This window comes from Ctenopharyngodon idella, chromosome 20 (genome assembly GCF_019924925.1).
Source record: "Ctenopharyngodon idella isolate HZGC_01 chromosome 20, HZGC01, whole genome shotgun sequence".
NCBI classification, from domain to species: Eukaryota; Metazoa; Chordata; class Actinopteri; order Cypriniformes; family Xenocyprididae; genus Ctenopharyngodon; species Ctenopharyngodon idella.
Genome location: NC_067239.1, coordinates 22,271,215 through 22,287,101, shown reverse-complemented (window position 1 = coordinate 22,287,101; position 15,887 = coordinate 22,271,215). Strand labels below are relative to the sequence as shown.

Here is a 15,887-nt window from a genome sequence, read left to right as displayed (position 1 = left end):
CATTGTAAATGACCTATTAAAGAACACAAGACCATGGTAAACAAGATGAATGGCTTTTTTTCCAACCCATCTCACACCAATCAAGGCTTTCTGTTTGAACCCCCTTCCTTAAGTCTATTAGACCATGTTAATTTATTAAAGTCAAACCGAAGAATTAAAACGGTCATTTGTCACTGCTCTCTTTGTGTGGGCTTAATGGTGGCACATGGTGTAAGGCCTGCAATTTGTTATCCTCTTCTTTTTTTCTTTTCTTTTAAAGCCATTTTGGGTTAAACATGCAAGGAAATCAAGTTACAGTCAGTTTCTTGTGGCATAACTGCTAATAATAAATTTGATGAATGCAAAATGTGATTAAAAGTATGATGTCGAACATTTGTCATGTCACGTTGACTACACGTTTAACACCAGCTGCCATAGAAACAGCCCTGGATTTTTTCAACATTATTAATTTAATTTGTTGTTTTTATTCTGCCCCTTTTAACTTCCATCATGTTTCTTTTTCCTTCTTATCTCAAAGATAATCAGTCACACACTCTCTTTCTAACACACTTACAAACACACACACAGTCAGAGCTGTCAGTGAGCCAAACCGTATGCAGTAATCCCTTTGTATTCACAAACCCATCCAGACAAACAATGTGTCCCAGCCACGTCCCACCCCCAGTACACCAGACCTAGGCCACCTGCTAACTCTACATCATATACCCAGACACAAACCAAAGGATGAAGACCTACAAGTTTGTGTCAGTGTGTGAATACTGAACATTTCTCTCTCTGACACTCGTGCATGTTATGAATTGTCTTTCTATTCCTAGTAAACTTGCAACCCATGTGCAAACGCTCTCCATTCAGTCCATTCTTCTTCTTTACACTCCACTCATATGTTCTCCAAATCCACCACAAATCCCCCTCACACAAGCTGAGATGATAAGTGATCCTCTTCGGGTTGTCGCTTTGAGGAGACAATGCTCAACAACTGTGTTCAACATCATCAATCTCAGAGGACATCCATCACGCAAACAAAAGATGAAGTGAGCAGAGGGCTATGTTTGTGAAATGTCTGTTTGCTCACTCTCTTCTGCTCTTTTCTATCTTTAACCTCCATTTTTTTTTTCAGACCGAAGCTTTCTCCTGATGACTTCTGAGTTAAAACACCCACAGAGATGCAAGTGCAAACTGAGCACTGAAACCATGGTTGTGGGGAATGATTTTATGGAATTGTGAATCCTTCAGTTTTATATATTTCGTTCTTCATCTGTTTTCCAACAGGAAGCTCTAAAATTGTACCATATGCTTTGCTTTTATTGCATTATTCACTGCTTTTCTTATAAGAGCAAATTCATTTGCAAAAACAGTTAATATCAATGAAGTTGGGTTGTTTTGATTAAGTAATAATAACTAAAAAAATACAGGTAAATTAAAAAATTAAAGTTCATTGAAAGTATGTTATATATATATTATATATTAATTAAAAGTTTGTTTTTTAGCAAAAGCAGATAACTCCAACAGTCGTATTTTGGCAAAAACAGATAACTCCACATTTCATGTTTCAGAGTTAAACAAAAACCAAGTAATTGCTATGTAATTGCATGTAAAAAATTATAAATTATAAATCCTCGATCACTTTTAGTCAGCTTTGACAAAATTTCCCTCAGTTAGCGCGTCTTTTTGAAGTGACTAGAAGCCTTGTCACCTGACCTGAATACTGTGCGCTGATTCGCGAAACGGACTTGTCGGTTTCTGTACACAAACAACAAGGGCGCTTGTCGGCTTCTGCTGTAAAACCTGAACTTGCGATGCTTGAGAGTGGACAATACCGGCTTTTCTGACAAAACAGATTTAGGGTACAGAACGTGCTATATGTGGAGAATAACGCACAGCAGTTAGTTCATTTTTTTTTTTTTTTTTTTTTTAAAGTGGCGTTTATCGGTTTTTGCAAATGAACTCTTCAAATATAAGAACAGGCAAAAACTCAAAAAAATTACGTTTCACTTGCATTATGACCCCTACAAAAATTATGTTTTTTTTTGTTTGTTTGTTTTTTTTTTTTTTGCCTGCTTGAATTTTGGACTGATTTACCTTTTGAAAACCTGAAGTCCGCCTCAGTAACAAGTTCCTATGGCAACATAAAAACATGGTGGTTAAAGCTCTAATCCATTCCAAATGGATGCTCTTGACGTTCGTTATATTAACCTGTTAATCCTCAGACTGTTTGTGTGAGGGGGCTGGTGGGTTTATACACAATTAACCTGAATAGACCATACTGGTTCATGATTGGCTAAAACACAAAAAAGCCTCAGAACCCTCTCACACAAATGAGTTTAACTCATTGGATGCTTTTATCTTAAAACATTCAGAATGAATGACTTTTTTTTAGTCCTTATGGCTGTTTTTACATAAAACCCTCACCCATATTCATATTCATTTTAAACTGACTTGTTAAACCTTACATAGGCCTACTTTCTTTTGCACAATTAACTTTAGTAAGCTTGCTTGAATTTTGGATGAATCAATGGCCACATTTAAAATAAAACGATAGGTTAAGAACGTTCCATGGGTAGCATGAGAGAGGTTCAGATTGTTGTAGACCACCTCAGGTTAAGCTGACAATGTCCTGGGAAGACCAACAAGATTATGGCTATGAACACCTGTTCCAGATCTTCAAACCAGCCATTGTGACCTGCTGGTCTGACATTTAGTAACTTAACAAGGACTATGAAGAGCCTATAAATAAGCAACCTGTTATACCCGATAGCTCAGCTGGTTGGTTTTTACAAACAGCTTTAATAGTCCTATTTTTTTTCTTCTAAATATTATGTTTTGTATGTCAGTTTGACAGTCATAATTAGTAGCTCCAGTGCCTGCTAATCGTTCTGTTGTATATATTTTGTTCTAGCCTATTGTCACTCAAAAAAAGCATTACAGTTATTCTTATTGTTGAATACATTTGTTAAATAATTAGCTACATATCTTGAATCTTTTATTTTATCCAACACTGATGCTTTAAATAGGATATCCAGTGGCTGAGGCTGGCTTAGTAACATCGCCAAATGTCAAAGTGTCAGCTTTCAGGCAGTAACTACATCTCTATATTTGTAAATACCCTACTACACGATCTCTAATAGTACAGTGATAAAATTCAGAGGCTCATTGTGATTATTGTTTTGCCTAGTTAAGTCATTCAGCTTAGAGTTGTTCTTGTAAACCTGTGGAAAGGTTGGGTAAAAAAAAAGGTATAAAAGTCAATCGATCATGAACACTTCAATACAAATCTTCAATGCAATGTCAGCCTGGTTGTCCAATGCATTGCATTCATTGTCCGACTGGCAAATTAATCGTTCTTTTGAGTCGGATCTTTTCAAATTGATGATCAGTTGAATCAATTCACAAACCGATCTGGACAGCGTTTCACAAAAGCATCGTAAGCCTAAACTTGAGCCGAGAACCGACGAGTGAGCTTGGAGTGAACCGTAGATTGAGGCGAAAAGTAATTTTTGCTCTGTCCAAATACCCACACTTGCGGTCTGTGCACTTGACCACTTGTCTACTTATATGACGTGTTTCCTGTATTTGGCCCAAGTGTTCAAGTAGACGTGAAGTGTGTAGAACTTTTGATTACCCAATGGGACATAGTACTGCAAAAATACAAAATTGATTACAGTGTTTTTTATTTATTTATTTATTTTCAATACTTTGCATTTTAAAAACTTATAAATGTCTGTTCAGTAGACGGTAGACCCTATACAGAAGACCCAATTTAAATTGTGGTGCTTGTAATTGACAAAATGCAGTTGCAAATGTTGTACAAAATACACATGGCCTACTTCCAAATTATATGTAATATCTAACTAAATTACCTTAAAGTGGAATGTTTTCCTCAACATTTTGCGATTTCTCGATTTAGAGGAACGTCTCTGAACATGATGCATGATGGGATACGCAGAAAGTGTGGGTTTACTAGCACTTTGGCATTTTTAAGACATGGGACAGTCTTGCGCACTTACCTCCTGTCGAGTGCACGCGCTTTCAAGTGGCCAAGACCACAAGTGTGGGTATTTGGACAGGGCATTTTAGCATAAGTTACAAATAAAACGTAGGCCTACTGGAAATATACGCATAAGAAACAATCGATTTTTAATAAACATAATTTTTTTACAACGCCAAAAACGTATTAATTGCAAAATATTTTTTTTTTGGTTTCGTTTAATCTTAACGCATATTAACTTTAGATTCTAAATGAGATAGATCACGACTGGAACAAACTAAACTGCCAGACAAATTAAATTACTATGTGCACTTTTTAATACAACTAAATCGACAAAACGACGTTCTTTCTGAACGTGTATTTCTGAAAGTGCGACGATAGGACCAGTTGAATCAGTTGAATCAGTCTTTGAACCGGTTCTTTCAAATGAACTCTTCGAAAGAACCGAATTGCCGGACTTCCCATCGCTAGACCGAAATGTTTGGAAAGCCGACAGTATACTGTACTACCACCATGTGGCGTAGAGATGAAATACAACCTGATTGTGACCCACTTCGGCACCCGTAGAGTTGCCGTAAACTAGACGTGTACTTGCTGCATTATTGTTATGTAGTTTCATCAGAATCGGGAAATGCGTGTTTACAACCTCACACAAAACTCATCTATAACTAGTGTCCGTCACCCGACTCACTTTTAACCGTTACTAATGTTTTCAAGGCATAATGTCGTCAGATTTGATGTTAGATTTCGTAAATCAGTCGGTGATGAATAAGGAAGCAGGGGATATTTCCATCGATCAGGATGGAGAGTGGGGTAAGATACACTTTCTAGAAATGTCCATGACAGCGCGTGCTGCTTACAAGAAGCGTTAACTACCGACTTCTACTACTAACTTTACGATTAGCAAAATCTCTTTACGTATAGCAAAATCTCATTATGGAGCGACTTAATATAGTGGTTTGTTTTCGAGTTCGTTAACTGCCTGGTGAACTTGTTTCCCATTCACCCGAAGTGTTGTTTTTGTGGCTTAAATTTAAAATGTAGTTGAATGAAAATTATAAAACACCTTCGTTTATTCGACTTTGCATCACTATTATGTTTTGGATTGTACGTTATGTAGCATTATGAATTCATACATCCAGTAAATCCTGATTGTCTTGTAAATACACAGGTCTAGTTATACTAGTGAATCACAATGTCAGTAAGAGTTAGGTTAACATATAAAAGAAACTGGAATTGAAAGCAAATTACCTGTGTCACATAACACCTCAGGGTGAATGGTTGCAGGTAGCTTGACCTGGATACGAACCCACAACTCAAAAAAGGTTATGAAATGGATATATTTCCTGTCTTGCTCTCATGTGTTCAGCACTTGTTTTCCTTTTTTCTTTGTTTTTGCGTTTACCTGCCTTTGGCCGTACTCATGTCCACACACTATCTTTTACTTGTGCAGATATCAGTTTATTTGATGAGCTGGAGGATCTTGGGGATGCTGACGAGCTTCTGGAGGCGTTGGTGGAGAGTGTAGGCTATGTGAGTCAAAACAGGTTTATCACACACTTGTTTTTCTTGGAATTGGAGTTTTTAGTTTTGGAAATTTGGAAAGGAAAAACTCTTATTTTAAAGACTGTCCTGCTCATTTTATTATTATTATTATTATTATATTATTATTATTTTTAGTTTGATCACAGCTGTAAACAGACATTTGTAGAAAAACATAAGCATAAATCCAAAGCATTGTGGATCTTTCCTTCTTTAGGACACCTCTGTTCCTGACCTGAACTTTGACATTGAGCACCCATTGTGGAGTAGCCCTCGATCAGGTAATAATTTTCAGTTTTCTGTGGACTGGACATGACTATTGAATGTCTATAGCAGCAATGATTTTAGAGTAACTTAATATTTTTGAGAATATCACCAAAACAAAAGTACATGTACAGTCACATTTCGATGGTCATGCCACTCTGTCCAGGTAAAAGATCTTATTTCAAGTTTTTTTTTCAGTCCTTGTTTTATCTGTCTGCTCTCACAGATGGTGATGTAACTGTAGACTCACTGTCACCAAACCACACACTCAGTTCAGTGTCCTCACCAGCGTCAGTGGAGCCCCACTCACCGTACTCCATACATGTGAGTCAAACTCCACCCCCAAAACAAAGATACACTGTACTTTAGCATTTCTACCCACTGAAATTTGCATCTAAATCTGTCCAGTGTTTTGAACTCCACATCTTTTACAATCACAGACAAACGGACATGCATACATGCATTGTTTTTTTTTTTTTTGGCATATAGCAACATACACAAATAATAGTAATAATAACAACAACAACATTTAGGAATCACAAAAGAGACAAAGTTGTATAAAAACAATATATCTTTTTTAATTTATAATATATATTTATAGATGATATACTATTTTATTTTCTTAATTTATTTTATTTTGTTATATACACACAGATGCAGTTCAATTTTCTGACTTTATTTAATGACTTAATTAGTCATATGCCCATCCAGTGGCCAGATGGAGTGTGTTTGGGCTGCACTGGTCCTGCCAGCTGCTGTAGTTGAGAGATCAGGAGGGCAGACACACACATACACCCATGTGAATTAGGTGTCTAATTAAGACTCCACGGTGTTAACGGATGTCTTAATCGGCTCTCAGCACATCATCAAACTAATTAATGTCTCACATTGAGATGTGTCCAGGCTTATTTTGTAATGAGTGTTGACTGTTCAAGGTGTATTAGCGAAAATCACAGTGTCCCTCAAGGTTTCAAAGAAGAACTGAAATGTCACTATCACACATACGATTTGTTTCAGTGAAAACCTAAACACTTGAATCTCAGTGTCACCTCAGAGTCTTGATGAGTAGGGAATTAAAAACCTTAGCGGTTTAAAGTCAGTGTATTATTTAACGAGCCACATATTTGCTATAGTTTGCATATAATTAATGTTAACACATTCTGTTCTGTTACTGAGTGATGCAACATCCTGTAAAGGGACATGCACTCAGGCCACATTTTTGTTTTCAGTAAATGGATGGATGAATTAAACTAAACAAAGGAGACTCCATGCATGTTAAAAGTTGAACTATTTTTAACATGTTTAAAGAAAAATGACGTTCATCGCTCAGCTACAGTCAGACTCAAGGTAATGACTGAAAACACATTAAAGAATAGGGAGGTATCACAGGTGTTCTGTAGTCTGTTATGGTTTTATCGATCCGTCGTTGGATATGTGCAAACAGTTAAGTAATGATATGTATACTTTTAGACCATCTGGATTCACAACCCAGAATTCCCATGCTTGAGCTCACTTTCAGTTCTCTATCTCTCTATAGGGGCACTGATGGCTTTTCTTTGATAGACCTAACTAACTATTATGCTGCCATACTTTTGACATGTCAGAAATTGTTTTTTTGTTTTTTTATTCTATTCAATATGCTTTCCTCAGGATGAGGCACTATCTCCAGTCTCCTGGTATTCTCAGCCCTCTCCACTGTCTGTCTATTCTGACTCGAGTGGTTTTGCTGAGGCACCCACTGAGAAGAAGCCTATCAAGAGGACCAATCAGACAAAAGGTAAGTGAAGTGCATTTGTTTATAATAACTGAAACCTCCCTACTTTCCTTATTTGAACAATTTATTTCTAACTTATAATAATAAAGTTGATTAACAGTAAAATTGTTCTCTCAGCAAAGCCTCTTCAGCCAGCAAAGAGACCCATACAGGTTAGCCCCAAGGTTTCCATTCAGCCTAAACCTCTCATTACCACGGTGCCCATCACCCATGCTACAGCCCCGCTTCAGACCAAGACCATCATCATCCAACCTCTCCAGACTACTGTTCTGCCTGTGGTGAAACCTTCACCTGTCACTATTCAGCCAGCGCCCCCTACAGGTGAAAAAAAACCTCAGTTACCCATTCTCCTACAATTTTTTAAAAGCACTCTTTTTAAAGTCTTATATGTAATAAAAAGTTTTGATATGTTTATTCACATTTTTATTATTCTTTATTTGTTTATTTGAAAGGTCAAATGTTCAGATTGTATTGCAGCTCTCTTTTCATGCATTAAAAAAACCAGCAGATGGCGTAAAGCATCAACTTTTTGTACTATTGGTGGGCATCTCATTGTAAAGTCTATCTTCAAGCAAACTGGGAATTGTTCTTCAACTGCTGGTACACCTTTTTGCCCTGTTACGTAGCCTAGAAAAAGCAGAATCAAAGTAGATATGAAGGTGCTGCATGTTTCTGCCTGTTTCTGCTATTCACACTTTGGTTTCTCACCTATTGTTTTAGGGTTGAGCAATGACTGTTAGCCGTTAACTATAGTAGTTGAAAAACTTAATTTAATAATACATATGTGGATGTATTTTTTTTCTTTTTGAATGTTTTTAGGAAGCTGTTAATTTGTCTATTTGTACGTTTTAATTAGCGCATTCATTCTTACTGTAGTCAATGCTGATTTATTGTGATTGAGCACAGTAGGAAAAAGATTTCAGACTGCTCTGATGAAATGGGCGACTCTGTTTAATGTCTTGAGTGTTAAACTATAGCTGTCAGGAATCAGCTAGCTTTAGTATTCGTTTCCTCGTGGCTAGTGTAAACACTTGCCTCACACACCTGGAAACACAACTGGAGCAGAATGCAAGAGTAGCCTGAATTTAAAACTGTAATCATCTAAAACACCAGAGACTTGATTTTACAAATCATTGTGCTCCAGACAGTGTGTCCAAACAATCACTTTTTACTCAGTTTTTGAGAATTGTATGAACGGTTTCTCAGAATATGGCCTTGCGTGTCGATACAGTTTAGTTTATAAATTGTATGTCACACAAAGCACTACGGTATTTTTCTCAGTAGGAGCCTTTTGCGAAAAGAGAGAACTGACACAAGCTGCTTATATATGTATTGAATCCATCTGTGCGAAACGTAGCGGAAGTGCACTTTGAACTGATTGCGTTCATGCTACAGTAATTATTTTTTGGCTAACCGCAGAGTTTTGATGCAAGGTTAATTGTAGTTTGTCGGAAGACTGATGGGTAAGTCAGTGGGTGGCTGAGAGAATGGAAGTCATTTGGAGTGAACCCTGCCGGGGAGCCGCAGCGAATTCCTCTCATTTAACTCAACACCAACAGCAACCCGTCATGCCTGACAAACTGTGTTTGTCTGTTACCTGGAGGTGACGTGTTTTGTTCTGGGTGAAGGATGGTGCTTGGCACAACTGTTTTTTTTCTCTCTTTGGGGTTATTAAACCAGTCTGTGTTGTAAAAACTTTACTTTTCTTGAGATTAATGGAGATAAGTAAAAGTGACGAAAAACAACAGCAAGTGTGTAAAGTGTTTAAACTCAATGTTTTTTTTCTTGCAGGTCAACAAATGCTGCTATCTCAGCCCACTCAGGTTGTCCAGCTTCAGACGCCTCAGGCAGTGCCCACGCGTGTAGTCACTGTGTCAACGCTGGCTCAGGACAGATCCATCTCTGTTGTTGCTCCGGTAACAGCATCTCCTGTGGTCACCATGACACTACAGAATTCCAGCCTTGAGGATGATGTAAGTTTTTACCGCCAAAAATCTTAAGTTTTCCAAAAACACCGTTCATTTGTCAAGCCTACCTGTTAATATGGTACTGAATTGGTTAAGGGTGCTGTTGATTTATTTTGTGGTTTAGGAATGTGAATCATCACTGCATATGGCACCAGTCTGCTGTCATTCAGCTGGTTGTCCACCAGCAGAGTTGAACTAGCTCAGTTTTGATATTTTTAACAGCAGTGAAAATGTGTTAAACTTGCATTGCTTTACCGTTTTTAGCTGTAAAACCCTCTCTAAAAAGACTGATAAGCCAATTAGTTGTTTAGGCAACTTTTTCTTATAGAAAAATATTTATACTTATAGAATACATTTTAAAATGTGATTTATTTCTGTAAAGGCAAAGCTGAATTTTCATGTAATACATTTTTTTATGATACACTTTTTCTGGGTTCTTTGAAAGTTCAAAGGAACAGCATTTATTTGATGTAATAATATAATATCTTGTTTTATGGAAATTTTATGCATCCTTGCTGAGTAAAACTGACTGTTTTCACTTACTGAACCCAAAATTATGAATGGTAGTGTACCGGTAGTTTTGCACATCCCAATTTAGTCTGCAGTTATCCCAGGTGCAGATCTGAACCAAAAAGAGCTGCTATGAGGATTCAGTTTGCCAGAAAACCAGATATTTGACAGTGAAAGTAAAAGACTTGGTGGTATTCCACATAAACTGTTTATTTTTATTTTGTGTGTCAAAAGACCTGTAAAATAAAGAGACCAGCAGCAATTTTCTTTGAAACAGGAATTGATTGATTTATAAGCCAACATAATTTACCTTGTCCATTTGATGGCAAGTGTATTTTATTTTATATACAGTCATAGTAATCTCTATGCAAACATTCATTGAAGTGTTAACAAATATTTTTTATTGCAATAACTCATTGTGAATTATTGACTCTGTCAACTTGCTTTCATCTGGAATAACTTACAGAACATCTTTTGCCTGATAATTCACTGTGGGCCCATATAGAAGAAAAAAAACAGCAGTCACTTTTTCTCAGTTTGTGATGATAATTGGCTAATATTCAAGATTAAATAATTAAATTTAGTGTATTTTTTTGTATTCATACAGATAATATTGTTTCAGAATATAGACCCTATGTAGCCCCGCCCTTTTTCAGTGCTGCGCTCGTTGTCTTTTGACTTCCGGCTTGTATTTCCACAGCGATCTTACGTGTTTATGAAAGAACTGCTCATTTTAAAATCTTCCCAGTCTACTGACATTTGTTAAGACATCTGCTTTAAACATAACAATGCTCATGATAACTTTCATTAACTCTACAACAGGTAAATCCACTTCACCAGCTAATTATTCTTCAACAGCGATGCCATAGAAATAGACAGCGCTACCGCAAAAACGGAAGTTCAAAGACAATATTCTAAAGATGGTGGCGCGCTTGTTTCTCTGGTAAATAAGGTCTATAGTTACGGTCACTGTTTTTTTTTTTGTTTTGTTTTTTAGTTAAAATTTTTTTATGCTTTTGAAAGAAGTCTTTAATGCTCAGCAAGACTACATTTATTCGGGGGGGGAAAAAAAGAAAAAAAAAAATATATAAAATATATATGAAATAGTACAATTTAAAATAAGTTTTAGCAGCCATTGCTCCAGTCTTCAATGTCACATGATTCTTCTGAAATCAATCTAAGATGCTGATTTGGTGCTCAAGAAACATTTCTTTATTATTTTCCTGGTGCTTATTTATTTATTTTTTTTGTGAAAACAGTGATTTTTTTTTTTTTTTGGAGGATTCTATGATGAATAAAGTTTAAAAGAGCAACATTTATTTGAAATAGAAATCTTTTGTAACATGCATTTTTGCTAAATAAGTTTTAAATTCGTTTTAAAAAATTCTCACTGACCCTAAACTTTTGAACGCTAATGTATTTAAGCTTTTCACTGTGAAAAATTCCTCAGACTTATAAGTGGAAAAGACATTTGTGCTATTGTGACAGTAACATATAATTGTAAAAAAATATTATCTTTCTTTAGACATTTAATGTGCAGATGTGTGCAATTTCAGTATGGAAGAAACCCAGCACTGAATCTCAGTAATGGTTAGTACTGCATCAGTCTCTAATTCTAGTGCATTTGCCCAAGGACTTATAGCTGCTGTGTGTTATTTCCTGTCCCAAAAATTTAAATTGATTGACTTTCCCAAAAAGTGTGGCTGTGCAGCAATTTCCACATTGCTTTGTTTATTTGGGTGTCTTGACATGGCAACCAATAGCATTAGTTTAGGGTGGGATTTCCTGTTTTTGAAACCTGTTTGCTCATAATCTAGTTTAATAGTGCTGGTCATGTAGAAATTACACACTTTGATTTTAAATAAATATGGAGAACAAGAAAGATAGAAAGGGAACCTGAATGACCAGAAGATCTGGTCTTACTTTGTTATTATTTACTCATCAAATGGTTCTGTAATCAAAAGCATGTGTTCTCCCAGATGTGCTGTCCTGACATCAGCAAAAAGCCCTACCCAGATGTGAGAAATTAGGCTGTATAGTTGAGAGAGGAGGAGAGGGTGTTATGGTAGAAACAGGAGAGAGACTCATTGAAACCTCTAAGTAAGAAGAGCACATATGGGATAATGGTGGATAAAGAGTGTCATGTTTCTTCACAAAAAATTGAGATCAAACAATAAGTGTCAAACCACCTCCGGTACCGCTCCCTTTGTGCTGCGAAGCCCCTGTTACAGATCCTTTTTCTATAGGATTTGGAAGTAATAGTAGCTGCTTGGCAATACACTACCATTCAGTTTTTGTTTTTTTTTGAAGAAGAAGAAATTGATACTTTTATTCAGCAAGGATGCATTAAATCCAAAAGCATCAAATCAGCATATTAGAATGATTTCTGAAGGATCCTGTGACACTGAATACTGGAGTAATGGCTGCTGAAAATTCAGCTTTGCCATCACGAAAATAAATTACTTTTTAAAATATATCAAAATAGAAAGCAGTTATTTTAAATTGTAATAATATTTAATAATAGTAATTTTTCCTTTTTTTTGAGTATGGCTCTCAGCATCAACTATCAGTCTCAGTGTTTTTAGAAACTGACCAACAGTGAGCTCATGCTCTCATTATTTTCCATTAAAGTATTTGTTCCGACATACTGTAGATTCAGCCGACCTCAGATTAATTAAATAGAGTTCAGGATTAGTCTGAAATTCCTGTGCATTTAGTGCACCCTTTTCCACACTGGGTGTTGTTACAGCTTTCGTTCCCAACTCTTTTCCAAGTTCTCTGAATTAAAAAAAAAACAGCAGAGCACCTGTGTGTACATTACGTTTGGTTCATCTGTAGTTTGAGTGGCATTGATTGAGAGAGAACAGAGAGAGAATAGACCTCCATAGAAGTACTGATAAACACATGCCCTGCTGGGTAATGTCAGAAATTCCCTGCTTAACATCACACTTCACAGTCAACAGAAGTCACAGTCAGCCAGATAAAACGCCTCTCAAATGTTTTAATTTTAAAAACTGTCAACAGTTTTATATATATCTATGAAATGTTGATTTTTTTTTTTTTTTTACTGTCTCTTGACAAAAATGCCTTAAATGTACTCAATATTTCATCATGTAATATTTATTATTCGACATATGGTATATACTAAATTAAGTCGACAAATATTCTTCATTTGGTGACTGTCTAAAATGACAAATTTGTAACAAACCACATTTGTGAAAACTGAGCTCCGGAAATAGAAGTATACTAAGGCCCCGTTTACACTACAGCATTTTCGTTTTAAAACGCATAAGTTTTGCTATGGTTATGCCTTTCATTTACACGACGCCGGTGTTTTCGAACTTCAAAAATGCTGCAGACCCCTTTTTAGTGTGAAAACGCCAGAGTTATTTCAGTATAAATGGACCAAAATGGAGACTTTTGAAAATGATGGCATGGCTGCCCATGTTCGCTCTGCGTATCCTTGATGACCATGTAAACAATAACATGGAGACTGAACTGCAATCTTTGCTGGCTTTGTTGTCATTTTTAGCAGCCATTGTGCAGTTAAACTCTGCATTTTTTTAATACTGTAGGTACCTATATGAGCAAGAGGAAACTGTTTACACTTGTACGCGCATGCCCAGTGTGCATGAACGGTCATGTGACATGCGTTTTCGGTTGTGTAGTATAGACGGCGATAGTTTCTGAAACGCTGTGGAAACACCAGTGTAGACAAGGATCAATTTCATTTTAAAACGCGTTTTAAAACGAAAATGCACTAGTGTAAATGGGGCCTAAGGTATTCATTGTTTTAAAGACATTACTTGTTTGTGAATTCTTTTACTTTGTGTATTAGCTTCTTGCATATTAATTTTACATATTTTTTTAAGAGTTTAGTATATTATATTATATATTTAGTGTTGTTATGGTGCCGGAATATTCACACCATCAGAAATGTTTAGCCTTGTAATGTTATTTTCTTTATCAGTGTAAATTTGTCAGCTGTTTTAGTTAAGTTTAATTATCATAATGATGCTTTTCTTTAATCTTTATTGTCATTGATTCATCTTCATTATCATTGTGATCTCTACTTACATGGGCAGCACATTGTCCAAGAGCCTTCGCCACCAATAATGAAGGCCCAGGGGTCATATGAATCACTTATTAATTTATTAGTGCAATATATTTACATCATTATAGTGCAATATTTCCATTGCAATAATTATGTATCACTTAGAGGCACCATGAAAACATATGGCAGGAGAAAAATAATACTCTGTCACCACATCACATTGCAGCTGTCTGCTCCATATCACCAGGATATCCATCCATAGCTAATTGTATTGCGTGCACAGAAGCATTATTTAGGACATGCAGTTAAAAATGCAGTGTGGTGTAGCACAGTTGTTGTGAATGAGCGTTAAGTGCTCTCGTGTTGCTCAGCTGAATGGACCATGTATATTAAGTTCATGTGTTTAAAACCCCCGTAGCGCAGCGCTATGTGAGTTCTGCTTCCTAATGTGTTAAAATATGACACGTTGAGTGAGATCCATATTTTAACATTATATAGTAGATTACTGTCAGCTGTGCAGCAGCCCCCATGCATGTGCATTTCATTCCCATCTGCACGCTTATGTTGTAGTTCATGGCTTATGTGAGTGATTTTATAGACAATGTTGAATGTATTCAATTCACACAAGCTGTCATTTAGACTCGGTCATGAATGTCTGGGCTGAAAGGGAAGAAAAACAAGTTCACACATTTATAGCAACAGTTATTGTCTCTATATACCAGCGGTTTCCTTGTAAAGTCCACATCATCTTTGCATGTTGCAATTCTGCAGGTTTCAGATTTTATTATAGTCTATAATTATAAATTGCCTTGTTATTTTAGAAATATAAAATTCTCCAAAATAAGTTTCAAAGTTTTAGACTTGTATGCTGTGTTTGCTTACATACTAAACACATAGCATATTCTTTAGACTTTAAAGCCAATTCATACCTTCAATGACTCCGCTATATGTATCTGACAATAAAGGCGAATATGATGAAAGACTCGCCTCTATAGCCTCAACGTCTGTTGGCTTTCAGAAAAAACCTTTTTAGCAGAGCACAGCCACATGTTCACTCTCTCTCCTGCTTCTGTTTTTGTCCTTTATTCTGAGCTCCAGACTGGGGTGTTATACTCCTACGTGGCAATCACACACACATGATCATGCATGAACTCTCACACTCACGCAGGCCACTCTCTGCAGCAAATAGAAAGGGAAAAATGGAATGATGCCTTTATGCATTTCAAACACATTATGCAATAGGGCTCAACAATGATGATTTTTCTGCTTGTCTGATTTTATATATATATATATATATATTAATCTAAAATAATAATGTCATTTTGTATAAATATTCATTCCCCATATTTGTTTTATTCCCCCATATATCTTTTTACTCGTCCTGTTATGGTCAATGGATTGTATTCCTCAGTTTAAAGCAAACAGGTTTCATGGAATGGCAACAAATTAGTCAAGAAGATTAAAATAGGTCAAAGTCCTATGTTTATCTTTCCTATCTTTTTTTTTTTTGGCAGCAGTAATGTCATGATCATGCAGTGGTAAAATGTGAAAGCCCATTGAAACTGTCATAGTCCATAGAGAGTGTGTGTGTATTTGTGGAGGTTAGCACAGCTGTGGTTTAACCATGGCTGCTTGTGGTTTGGCCTCAGAGGAGGTTTTGGGTTGAGGGGGTTTAGGAGGAATTGCAGTGCAACAGTAAAACTGGCAGGTGGGGCAGGTGTCTTTGAGTATGTTTGGCTGCTTGAGAGTTATTGCGGTGTGGGATGTTTGAAACAGCTGAATGCTGATGAC

At 36.3% G+C, this 15,887-nt stretch overlaps 1 protein-coding gene across 1 annotated transcript in view; it reads left to right on the top strand.

Moving 5' to 3' along the window:
- The first annotated feature begins 4,538 nt into the window (after nt 1-4,538).
- atf6 (activating transcription factor 6) overlaps nt 4,539-15,887 on the top strand; it is a 38,501-nt gene continuing 27,152 nt past the window's right edge. The window contains exons 1-7 of the mRNA XM_051876182.1: nt 4,539-4,798; nt 5,439-5,518; nt 5,745-5,808; nt 6,018-6,115; nt 7,442-7,568; nt 7,683-7,886; nt 9,357-9,538. Coding sequence (XP_051732142.1) covers nt 4,708-4,798; nt 5,439-5,518; nt 5,745-5,808; nt 6,018-6,115; nt 7,442-7,568; nt 7,683-7,886; nt 9,357-9,538 — 846 coding nt within the window. The 5' untranslated portion in view covers nt 4,539-4,707. The remainder of the gene's footprint in view (nt 4,799-5,438; nt 5,519-5,744; nt 5,809-6,017; nt 6,116-7,441; nt 7,569-7,682; nt 7,887-9,356; nt 9,539-15,887) is intronic.